General features: G+C 52.5%; 3 protein-coding genes across 3 annotated transcripts; 2 read left to right on the plus strand and 1 right to left on the minus strand.

Moving 5' to 3' along the window:
- Window positions 1-1166: 1166 nt before the first annotated feature.
- Window positions 1167-3852, plus strand: LOC117184453 (HEAT repeat-containing protein 6-like). Its single transcript, XM_033382107.1, has one exon. The coding sequence runs from the start codon at window positions 1201-1203 to the stop codon at window positions 3835-3837; it is 2637 nt and encodes an 878-aa protein (XP_033237998.1). The 5' UTR covers window positions 1167-1200; the 3' UTR covers window positions 3838-3852.
- Window positions 3853-4096: 244 nt separating this feature from the next.
- Window positions 4097-7439, plus strand: LOC4814242 (HEAT repeat-containing protein 6-like). Its single transcript, XM_001354444.4, has one exon. The coding sequence runs from the start codon at window positions 4124-4126 to the stop codon at window positions 7379-7381; it is 3258 nt and encodes a 1085-aa protein (XP_001354480.3). The 5' UTR covers window positions 4097-4123; the 3' UTR covers window positions 7382-7439.
- A 46-nt stretch (window positions 7440-7485) lies between these two features.
- Window positions 7486-12276, minus strand: Rbf (Retinoblastoma-family protein). Its single transcript, XM_001354445.4, has 8 exons — window positions 11755-12276; window positions 11545-11684; window positions 11270-11458; window positions 10843-11197; window positions 10439-10770; window positions 9643-10378; window positions 9100-9489; window positions 7486-9011 (listed from the first exon to the last, which is right to left on the minus strand). The coding sequence occupies exons 1-8, from the start codon at window positions 11941-11943 to the stop codon at window positions 8841-8843; spliced, it is 2502 nt and encodes an 833-aa protein (XP_001354481.2). The 5' UTR covers window positions 11944-12276; the 3' UTR covers window positions 7486-8840.
- Window positions 12277-12294: the final 18 nt, after the last annotated feature.

The raw sequence follows: 12294 nt of genomic DNA on the forward strand, positions 1-12294 counted from the left end.
ATGGTCTGCAATGGTTATTTCACGGTGGACTTTATTTCTGGCGCAGTTCGATCTAGCTTAGATTTAAGAATAAATTACATGGGCATCCAGAACCGAAACTCAATAGATGCTTGAATAAACGTTAATTTTTAAACGATCTTCAATATTTTATTTGATTTTTTTTTTCGTCGTATTTGTTGAATCGGCAATGGCCCGGGTGACAACATTTAAATCCTTGTCGCTCACATTAAAAAAAGTTAGATTTGGCGCGCACCACTCGTAACCAGTCGATAGTATCGATAACCGAACATGAATCTGGTAAAGACCTCTTTTACCCGATTGACAACAATGAGTCTCATTCCATACACAGATCCCCGGGGGGAAATGGATGTTATAGGAATATGTTTGTCATCCCAGGCAAAAACAATTTATTTTCAATATATTTTTATACCATTCAATATTATTTTCAATATTTCAACTATATTTTAAAACTTATTGTATTCTTGTAGGGACCAAGAATAGGTATCAGGATTGAGATATATATACAAAACACTCATCATATACATTAATATGACTAAAAAATGTAAATTTGAGAAAAGGTCTTTATTAGTTACGATTTATCTTCATATCAATATTTATACTTTCATATAAAATTAATAAAATAGGGTATGCAAAGACCTATACTACACGCAATATAGCGACTCTTTTTTTTGTTAAACTTTTTCGTTCAAACCTTTTTTTACAATAAATACAATAAAAGCAAGGATTTAAAACTATCCAATCTTGTAGAAAATTTATTAATCGATGGGATAAAGCTATGTGGGCATTGTTGAGAGATTTAGTTAGTCAGCATTATTCAATGGAATATAAAAATTGAGCAATTTCCTTTTTCGTTTGTTTTGATTGACCTATTTCGCTACTTGTTTTTTGTTTGATTTATTTTGCTAAAACCTCTTTTTACGCAAAATGCAAGGTATTAAGAATACACCAGTTAAATAGAAAATTTATTCATCAATCGTATAAATTTATGATGGCATCGCTAAATGGTCTATATAGCTAGTAATATTCGAGGGAATATCAAAAACAAGGAATATATAAAATAGAACTTGAATTCGTCAGTATATTTACGGTATATTTTGAAAATGAGGCGGTATGTTTCGGTATATTTCTGAGGGTCGGACGGTATATTTTATCGATAAGTCCGCGGTCACACTGCTAATAATGGACGGTGATAGAGAGATACAAGCGCACGATGGGCTTTTGAACGTTTTAAACACTTTAAGCACCGGTGGGTGCTCGAACAAATTGCCGTTGGACAGGGTGAGTCTTCAGGAGCATCGGCAGCTGCTGCACGATATCAGGAGAGGAGCAGGTGAGGCCCACGGCATCACAGCCGAGCAAGTGCAGCAGCTGTTGGCGGAGGCGGACAAGAGGGAGTACCATGACTTGCTGAGAGCATGGCTTCTGTGGCTCAACGAGCTGATCCTGACTAGGCGGCTGCTGCTGGCGCGGCCACAGCTGCTGGTGGAGTGGCTGCTGGAGCGGGCGGCTCAGGATAGCGTCGTGGACGAGCTGCAGTTGATGCACACCCTGCTGAAATCGCTGCCTGGACAGCATCTGCAGTCGTTTTGGCCAATTCTGTCGATTCTGTCCCTGCCGCAGGACGCGGAGGCGGCTCTGTTGCTGGTCATGTGCCAGGAAACGGTGTATGTCGAGCTGGCTGAGTCAGAGGACCCGAAACTTAGCCAGTACCTGGCCAACAACCTGCTGCAGCCGCACTATGAGGGACGCTGGGTGTCATCCCAGTCGGAGAAGCTGCCCTTGCTCCTGGCCCACACCCTCCAGCTCCTCCAGAAGATCGTCAGCAAGAACGCCGACTACGCAGAGCAGCACGCCCCGGAGCTGATGGGCTGCATTTTGGCCCACCTTACTTATGCCGCTTGCGGCGAGAACCCGGCCAAGCTGCACGTGCCCCGAAGGGTGCAGCCTGCCCAGCAAGCTGCTGCCTATGGCGCCGAGGAGGAGGATCAGTCCAACAGCAGCCATAATAAGTCCAGCTCCGGCGGCAAACGCAACAAGGTCCGAAAGGTACGCCCCCGCCAGAAGCAGAAGAACGGCCCATCGGGTGATGCAGCGCACAGCATACCACAGGAACGACTACTGCTGCTGAGCAATATCGACTACGGCTGCCTCACTGGCGACACGGAGGCATGCACCCTGTCCGACTCCGAAGCACAGCAGGCGGCCCCTAAAGCGCTGCGCCAACAGCAAGCAAGCGTGAGAATCTCCGCCCTTCACCTGATGAGCGCTCTGACCAAGCAGCTGCCCCGTCGCTCCCTCTACGGCTACTGGCACGTGATCTTCCCCAGCGACGAGGGCTCGCAGACGCACCATCTGCTCCATTTGGCAAAAAACGATGCCAATTCCCGCTGCCGCGCCCTGGCCCTCCAGCTCGCCGGACAACTATTATATGGCTCCAAAGGATACCTGAGCCAGGCCCACTCCCGGGGACCGTGCACATTCACCCCGTTCTCCGTAAGCCTGGCCAGATCCGTGATGACCGTCTACCGCTCGCTGACCTCCATCCTGGATCGTGAGTACGCCCCACCCGTGCTGACGCAGTGCCTCAAGTGTCTGGCCATTCTCGTTCAGGCCACGCCTTTCGATCATCTGGAAATGGGCTTCGTCTACGAGTTCGTGCTGCCCGTAAAGAGGTTGGCGAAGACCGGGGGGAACACGCCGGTGACAGTGGCCGCCCTGCTGGTTATGGAGATGCTGGTGGCGACACCACGACTGACCCAGGAAATGGCCTGTGCCGTCGGCCTGTGCCCTTCACAGCGAATGGAGGTGCAATTAGAAGGCCTGCATTTGCAGCACAATGAAGAGCAGGAGCGAGAGCACCTCCTGGAGCTCTGCGATTCTGAAGCAGAAGAAGAGAATGAGCACGACCACGAGCAGAAACATGGACAGGGACAGAAACAGAGACAGGAGCAAGTGGATCCGCCCAAGAGGCTGACTGAACAGCCATCGATACCGCGAAATTCGTGGCTCCTGCGCATGGTACTCCGATATCTGAACTGTCCGACGACGGAGCCACCGCTGCGGCTGGAGTGCTACCAAGTGCTCCTGGCCATGACCACGCACATTGGCCTGCTCCGAAAACAGCAGGCACACCTCGGGCGGGTCATTGCCTCGGGCCTCATGTATGCCAATGCCGACGTTCGGTTGCATGCCGCCCGATGCCTGGACTCGATGGGTTACCAGATGGGGCGGGCCCTGCCCGAACCGTCCGACCGGGACCTCGAGCTCTCCTTCTGGCTCGGCCTCCTCCCCCATATTTTCGCGGCCTTCTGCGCTGAGGCGGCCCCCGGCCCCCTTAAGTGCGCCCTCTGCGACTCGCTGTCGAACATAGGAGCCGTCACCTTTGAGGACCTACCCACCGGGCTGCGCCGCAGTCTGGTGACCTTCCTCAGCGGTTGCAGCAGCGACGACGCCGAGGAGCCTTTGGTGCGTGCAGCCGCGCTGCGGGCCCTGGCTGTCTTCGCGCATCATCCCTCTCTCAAAGCGAACTTGGTCTTCGTGGAGAATGTGGCGGAACTGACGCTGCGGCTCACCAGCGATACTCAGATGGCGGTGCGGATCAAGGCTGCCTGGGCCCTGGGGAACATTAGCGACGCCCTTCTGGCCGGCGGCTCTGGCAACTCGGAGCGTGTCTACGACGAGCTGCTCGACCGCCTCATCCAGACGGCCACCAAATGCTGTAGCGATCACGACAAGGTGCGGGCCAACGCGGTGCGGGCCCTGGGCAATCTGCTCCAGCTCCAGCTGGACCTATTTCGCTACTTGTTTTTTGTTTGATTTATTTTGCTAAAACCTCTTTTTACGCAAAATGCAAGGTATTAAGAATACACCAGTTAAATAGAAAATTTATTCATCAATCGTATAAATTTATGATGGCATCGCTAAATGGTCTATATAGCTAGTAATATTCGAGGGAATATCAAAAACAAGGAATATATAAAATAGAACTTGAATTCGTCAGTATATTTACGGTATATTTTGAAAATGAGGCGGTATGTTTCGGTATATTTCTGAGGGTCGGACGGTATATTTTATCGATAAGTCCGCGGTCACACTGCTAATAATGGACGGTGATAGAGAGATACAAGCGCACGATGGGCTTTTGAACGTTTTAAACACTTTAAGCACCGGTGGGTGCTCGAACAAATTGCCGTTGGACAGGGTGAGTCTTCAGGAGCATCGGCAGCTGCTGCACGATATCAGGAGAGGAGCAGGTGAGGCCCACGGCATCACAGCCGAGCAAGTGCAGCAGCTGTTGGCGGAGGCGGACAAGAGGGAGTACCATGACTTGCTGAGAGCATGGCTTCTGTGGCTCAACGAGCTGATCCTGACTAGGCGGCTGCTGCTGGCGCGGCCACAGCTGCTGGTGGAGTGGCTGCTGGAGCGGGCGGCTCAGGATAGCGTCGTGGACGAGCTGCAGTTGATGCACACCCTGCTGAAATCGCTGCCTGGACAGCATCTGCAGTCGTTTTGGCCAATTCTGTCGATTCTGTCCCTGCCGCAGGACGCGGAGGCGGCTCTGTTGCTGGTCATGTGCCAGGAAACGGTGTATGTCGAGCTGGCTGAGTCAGAGGACCCGAAACTTAGCCAGTACCTGGCCAACAACCTGCTGCAGCCGCACTATGAGGGACGCTGGGTGTCATCCCAGTCGGAGAAGCTGCCCTTGCTCCTGGCCCACACCCTCCAGCTCCTCCAGAAGATCGTCAGCAAGAACGCCGACTACGCAGAGCAGCACGCCCCGGAGCTGATGGGCTGCATTTTGGCCCACCTTACTTATGCCGCTTGCGGCGAGAACCCGGCCAAGCTGCACGTGCCCCGAAGGGTGCAGCCTGCCCAGCAAGCTGCTGCCTATGGCGCCGAGGAGGAGGATCAGTCCAACAGCAGCCATAATAAGTCCAGCTCCGGCGGCAAACGCAACAAGGTCCGAAAGGTACGCCCCCGCCAGAAGCAGAAGAACGGCCCATCGGGTGATGCAGCGCACAGCATACCACAGGAACGACTACTGCTGCTGAGCAATATCGACTACGGCTGCCTCACTGGCGACACGGAGGCATGCACCCTGTCCGACTCCGAAGCACAGCAGGCGGCCCCTAAAGCGCTGCGCCAACAGCAAGCAAGCGTGAGAATCTCCGCCCTTCACCTGATGAGCGCTCTGACCAAGCAGCTGCCCCGTCGCTCCCTCTACGGCTACTGGCACGTGATCTTCCCCAGCGACGAGGGCTCGCAGACGCACCATCTGCTCCATTTGGCAAAAAACGATGCCAATTCCCGCTGCCGCGCCCTGGCCCTCCAGCTCGCCGGACAACTATTATATGGCTCCAAAGGATACCTGAGCCAGGCCCACTCCCGGGGACCGTGCACATTCACCCCGTTCTCCGTAAGCCTGGCCAGATCCGTGATGACCGTCTACCGCTCGCTGACCTCCATCCTGGATCGTGAGTACGCCCCACCCGTGCTGACGCAGTGCCTCAAGTGTCTGGCCATTCTCGTTCAGGCCACGCCTTTCGATCATCTGGAAATGGGCTTCGTCTACGAGTTCGTGCTGCCCGTAAAGAGGTTGGCGAAGACCGGGGGGAACACGCCGGTGACAGTGGCCGCCCTGCTGGTTATGGAGATGCTGGTGGCGACACCACGACTGACCCAGGAAATGGCCTGTGCCGTCGGCCTGTGCCCTTCACAGCGAATGGAGGTGCAATTAGAAGGCCTGCATTTGCAGCACAATGAAGAGCAGGAGCGAGAGCACCTCCTGGAGCTCTGCGATTCTGAAGCAGAAGAAGAGAATGAGCACGACCACGAGCAGAAACATGGACAGGGACAGAAACAGAGACAGGAGCAAGTGGATCCGCCCAAGAGGCTGACTGAACAGCCATCGATACCGCGAAATTCGTGGCTCCTGCGCATGGTACTCCGATATCTGAACTGTCCGACGACGGAGCCACCGCTGCGGCTGGAGTGCTACCAAGTGCTCCTGGCCATGACCACGCACATTGGCCTGCTCCGAAAACAGCAGGCACACCTCGGGCGGGTCATTGCCTCGGGCCTCATGTATGCCAATGCCGACGTTCGGTTGCATGCCGCCCGATGCCTGGACTCGATGGGTTACCAGATGGGGCGGGCCCTGCCCGAACCGTCCGACCGGGACCTCGAGCTCTCCTTCTGGCTCGGCCTCCTCCCCCATATTTTCGCGGCCTTCTGCGCTGAGGCGGCCCCCGGCCCCCTTAAGTGCGCCCTCTGCGACTCGCTGTCGAACATAGGAGCCGTCACCTTTGAGGACCTACCCACCGGGCTGCGCCGCAGTCTGGTGACCTTCCTCAGCGGTTGCAGCAGCGACGACGCCGAGGAGCCTTTGGTGCGTGCAGCCGCGCTGCGGGCCCTGGCTGTCTTCGCGCATCATCCCTCTCTCAAAGCGAACTTGGTCTTCGTGGAGAATGTGGCGGAACTGACGCTGCGGCTCACCAGCGATACTCAGATGGCGGTGCGAATCAAGGCTGCCTGGGCCCTGGGGAACATTAGCGACGCCCTTCTGGCCGGCGGCTCTGGCAACTCGGAGCGTGTCTACGACGAGCTGCTCGACCGCCTCATCCAGACGGCCACCAAATGCTGTAGCGATCACGACAAGGTGCGGGCCAACGCGGTGCGGGCCCTGGGCAATCTGCTCCAGCTCCAGCTGCAGCTGCTGGCATTGCAGCGCCCAGATGTCGCCCAGGAAAAGACGCAGGCTCAGACGGCCATTATCAAGTTGCTGGACTGTATGCGGACCGCTGGCGGGGCAAAGGTCAAGTGGAATGCCTGCTACGCCATCGGCAGCCTAGTCAAGCACCGGGCCTTCTTCTCCGGCAACGCTGGCCTGGGTGACCTCCTCTTCCCCTCGCTCTGCCAGCTGATAGTCCAGCACGCCAACTTCAAGGTGCGCATCAACGCCACGGCCGTCCTACTGCAGGTGGAGCAACGCGCGGACTTTGGCTTCCACTTCACGCTTGTGTGGCGCTCACTCCTGCAGGCCCTAGAGCGCTCCAATGCTCTGGACAGCTTCGAGGAGTACAACCACCGCGACGGCCTGCAGCAGCAGCTGTGCCTGGCCATCGTCCACCTCCTGGCCCTGGCGCTACCCATCGATCTGCCCGCCTGTCATGAGGATCTCGAGCATTGCGTCGACGTAGTGGTACCCAATTGGAGGCGCGTCGCCTACCGCATGATTCCCGAGCAGTCAGCGCCGCTGTTCACCTGCAGTCCGCTGCTTGAGCAACGCCTCCATTCCACAGCCATCACGCAGCGTCCTGCCCTGAACTTCATAGTGAAGACCCTGCGTCTGGACCCATAGGACTTATGCCGTCTACAGCCCTCATGTTCCCCAATAAAGTCACGCTTTGAATGCAATATTCTGGAGAGTTTTATTCCCCCCAAGAAGAACGCAGATGATAGCAATATCGATTTCTATAAAGTGTATTTCTATATATTTTGTATAATCGTATATAATGTGGACCTTCTTAAATCTCTTTATCAGCGACAAGAGCGCCTGCCTATCGCTCCGCCTGTTCGAAAAAAAGTCTAAAGGCCTGAACTTAAAAGATGTTCCGATGGTTCTGAAAGCTCTTTATGTGTCGAACAATGTGTGTTGCTGCGCGAATGACTTGCTCAATAATTGGGCAAAATGGTAACCCTACCCCATGCTAGGATAGTATTCCCCCCACCCCTCACCACGCCATGAAATTTAAAAATTTTAAATAAAAACAGAATAAGGCAGAAAGTCCCTAAACTAACGAAAAAATCGTAGGCAAATCATGGAGATCTAATTGGAGTCTAGTTTGTTTTGTAAACTGCTTAATGGATTTTTAGATATCTATACATCCCTTGGCTCCTTTATTGCACAAAATGAGAGCGATCATGAAAAGAAGCCCAACAATAGCTACAGACCATCGCATTGATTCTTTTCATGGAATAATTTATGCCATTCTGTGGTAAAATATTTGAAAAAGGTACGTGAAACGGACTCGTGAAACACGGTAAAATGTAGATATTGCAATAGACAAGAGATAGACTGATGCTTTAAAATGGTCATTGCACACACTAGGGGGGATATACATAGTAGGGGGAATAGAATATAGGAATTGTTAGTGGGTGAAAAAGTATATATATTAATTTAATGCTTTTGTAAAGTGCCACCAAAGTAATTAAAAATGTCACATAGGATCTAATATCTAGAACGTAGAGATAAAAAAAAGCTCTAAGTTGTTGATCGGTGCTATAGTAAAAATTCTGCCAAATGATTTGTGGCACTATATAAAACAATTGTGTCGCACAATAAAAACAAATGATTGTGTGCGGTACATCCTCATCCTCTGTCCTATTCTGTGCACACAATACACTCAATTGTAGATGATGGAACCGAACCGAACGAAAACCCTCGCAAAACCACATACAAAAATGATACGTGATACAGACGCGGATGCGGATGCGTGGTTCGAATAAACTGCTTTAGCAGTAGCAGTAGCCAGTGCAAGAGTCTAAGAGATAATATGGATTTCTATGCTGAACGGATTTCTAAGCGGATTTCTATCGAGCATGGTGTAAAAGGGATGCTTACGATTGGGTTTTTTGTGTTTAAATTAACAAGTCAAACTAAAAAAAAATAAAAAACAATCATAAAATCGACCATAGCCGCTCAGGTCCTCTGGTCTCACCGCCAGCGCCTCGCCCCCATCGTCCTTCTATACTAAAATCTAAGCTGCCCCCAGAGACCCGGTGTCTATCTATGTCTCGTTTGAATCTGTCTACTTCTTCTACTTGGGATCCCGCGGCTCGCTCTCCCGGTCGTCCATCACCGCCTTTATCTGGCTGAGGTGTGTTGGCAGATTGATGCGCTTCGTCTCGAGTTGGCCCAGGCCGGGCTCATCTCCGAAGCTGAGCATGCGCTTGCCCCCGCGCACCTTCTCGTTCATCAGTTGCAGATCCTACAGGAAGGACATTTTGAACAGATGAGCCACAGATGGTAAGAGGCAGGAGAGGCACGCGGCCACAGGTCACAGGTCGAATGGTTACCTTAGCGGGGCTGCGATAGAACTCGTAGACCATCTGATTCGGCGACTGTTGGATCTCGTTCTTGGGCATTTGCGTGACATACAGCGAGTGATTCTGCGTGACCTTCTTCGGCTGGGCGGCCCGCTCCGAGGGATGGGGTGAAAGCAGTAGATCGGCGGCCTTTATCTTGCACCCGGTCACGTCCGGAGTCATATTCAGGTAGTCGATCGCAAACTGCTTCATCAGCGGCACATACTTGTGGTTATAGAAGTATATAATGTCCGTCACCTTCGGCTGCCCATCGTCGTTGAGGTCGAAGAGCACCTCGCGATAGACGCTGTTCACCGCCTGCGGTTGATTGCGATAGGCGCGCATAATGTCGCTGAATTTTGGATCCTCTAGTTTCGATACCTGTGGGAGGGATGCCATGAGAGAAATGTGAAAAATGGTTTACAACTGCATTAGGGCAGGACAGAGCAGGGAAATGCCAATGTGGCATAGCATTTGAGCCCTTATGTACTTATGTAAGCGCATCAATTAGAGAGAGATAGAGCGCGCACTCACCCTTATGTAAATATATATTGCACACATGATAATTTGGTCGAGATGGCGGTCCTTCATGAGGTCTGTTTTTTGTGTGATTGAGTGCTCGAAAATGTGCCAGATGCGCTCGGGCGCCTTGTCGATCAGAATCAGTTCAGAGCAGAGCTTCTGGATGCGCAGCCAGCCGAGGAGGTAGACCTTGCGCAGAAAGATCTGCAGGGCGCCGGCGGTGCGGTCGCAGTTCACGTCGTAGTGGGTGGGCAGCGGCTTAGGGGCGGTGGCGATCATGTCCCAGACGGGGGAGTTACTCGCCCAGGCCAGGCGCTCGAGGCAGGTCTCCTCGATCGAGTTGAGATGCTTAATGAGGTAGCGGTTGAGGCAGCCCTCGTGCGAGCCGTGTCGCACGACAATCTCGATGATCTTCTGAAACTCAAAGGCACTAATACTGAAACACTCGAGCACCCAGGGGAACTTGAGCTCCGTCTTGTAGGCCTCCAGCACCAGCTCCACGCAGCAGGCCATAAGCGTGATGTTAAAGATGTCAAGCGAGATCTTCTGCACCAGCAGACGCTTGAGATCGAACTCGGGCTTGTTCTTGATTTCCGCCTGCAAGATCTGATCCAGCAGATAGTAGTAGAAGGACTTGGCCAGTCGGAAGCGGCTCTTCGCCTCCCCCGACGGATATTTGGCGAGGAACTTAAGCTTGATGTCCTCGATGATTTTCAGCAGCTTGGCAATCACCTCATCGCCAGCTTGCCTGCAATGATACAGAACGATAAGCAACCGCATTCAAAGGCTGTCAGGATAGGAAACGCACTTGACATATTCCGTGGGCTCGGTGATGCGATCGAAGGCACTCAGCTGCTTCACATTGTTGGTGGCATTGAGAACGGGTTCGAACTTCTCACCGGCCATCGCCGGCTGGGCTGGCAGATCTTGTTTGCGTGTCAGCGGCGTGACCGGGGGTCTAAGGGCCTGGTCGTTCAGGTTGGTGTGATCGCTGGCGTCGTAGGCGCTCAGGATGCGCTCGTCGAACTCGCCCACGCTCAGAACGTACTGCTCGTAGCTGATGTTGAGCGACTTTAAGTTGCGCTCAAAGTTCTCGTTGGCCAAGAGGCCCAGCATGTTATCTTTGTGGCCATAGATGGTCTGGAGAGGAATGTAGAGGCATGTTTATGACTTGATTGCGCTTGTTTCATTTTCTCTTCATCTGCCACTCACCATTGTCTGAAAGAAGCTGGACATGATCTCCCTGAAGGTGGTGGCCTTCATGGCCTTGGCCTCTTCAGTCATGTCGCAGAAGTAAGTCAGTATGCAGTGGGGATTCGCCTTGAAGTCCACCTCCGTCCAGTTGTTAGGCAGGCCGTCGAATTTAGGATTGATGAGATCAGTGCGCTTCTCGGCCAGCACATTGTTGTAGATCAGATCGATGCAGCAGATCATCAGGTTGAAAGACGTGACCAGGTCAACTGTGGTGCTCGGCTTCTGGTTCTTGGCGCACAAAAACAGCCGCCAGCAAATGTCATCCAGTTTGATGTAGGAGCATTTGCCATTGGCGTGATTGGCATGCAGGGAACTGCAATTAGATCAGAAGATCATGGGATTACAGGGAGTACTCTTATTATAGACATAGGCGACCGGCACTCACATATATTTCGAGTGACGTTTCTCGTTGGGCGGACAGTTGAAGATCTTGTCAAAGATGTTACGAAAGCGTTTGTACAATGTGAATGTGATGCTGAACTTGCGATCCAGTACCTCGATCTCGTTGACAAACTCCTGCGGCAGGTTGGCCATGTCGCACCACTGCTTGATCTTGGTCTTGAAGTCGTAGATGCTGGAAAAACCATTACACAAACAGACACACACAAAGCGATGGATGATGTGATATCGATGGTTGAGAGAGAATTCAAAGGGACCTACCTCATCTGGCAGCACCGCAGCAGATTGTTGAGGGATACGCAATTGCCGCGCACCACGGCATCCTGTCCAATCACCGTGGGCGTGCTCGACCGACGGCAGGCCGCAAAGAGACAGCAACAAAGCCACATCAAGGAGTCACCCTGTGAGATATCAGATTCAGATTGATGGCAGGAAAGGGGATCGATGAGAGCGGCGAACGGAACAACTTACCTCCATGACGCAGCGCTGCCTCACATCAAGGTACATCGCCCAGCCGTCCTCCTCCGTCTGGCTGTCCATATTGAGTTCGCGGCACAGATTCGTGTATTTGGCTTTAGTGATCTCCAGGGTGTCGTCGGTGACCACGGCCCCACTGACCACCTCGGCGCCCAGCTCCTGCTCTTGGCCGTCGTTGCTCATCGTGCACGGGTGCGTTTTCACTATTTTTGCTACACTAAACTTAAGTTTTGTTGGTTTTTGTTTGATTTTGTATTTTTTTGTGGTTGCTGCTGCCGCCGCGGGGCGGGGGACGTGGGCAGGCAGCGAAGGCAGATTTCCGCACTTTTGTAGTCTGTTTTGGCGCCTGCTGATGCTCGCTGATGTTCGGCTGGGTTGGGAAACCGTGTTCCTATTATATCTACAGTGTCCAGGGCATGCACTTTCCGCGCCGCACCTAATTTTTTTATTGAGTAAAAGGCGGGAAAGTAACAAAGTGTGACCGCGGATTTATTGAATGTAGTATGTGTGTGCAGCAGTGTTACCGTATAAAAA

This window comes from Drosophila pseudoobscura, chromosome X (assembly GCF_009870125.1).
Source record: "Drosophila pseudoobscura strain MV-25-SWS-2005 chromosome X, UCI_Dpse_MV25, whole genome shotgun sequence".
NCBI lineage: Eukaryota > Metazoa > Arthropoda > Insecta > Diptera > Drosophilidae > Drosophila > Drosophila pseudoobscura.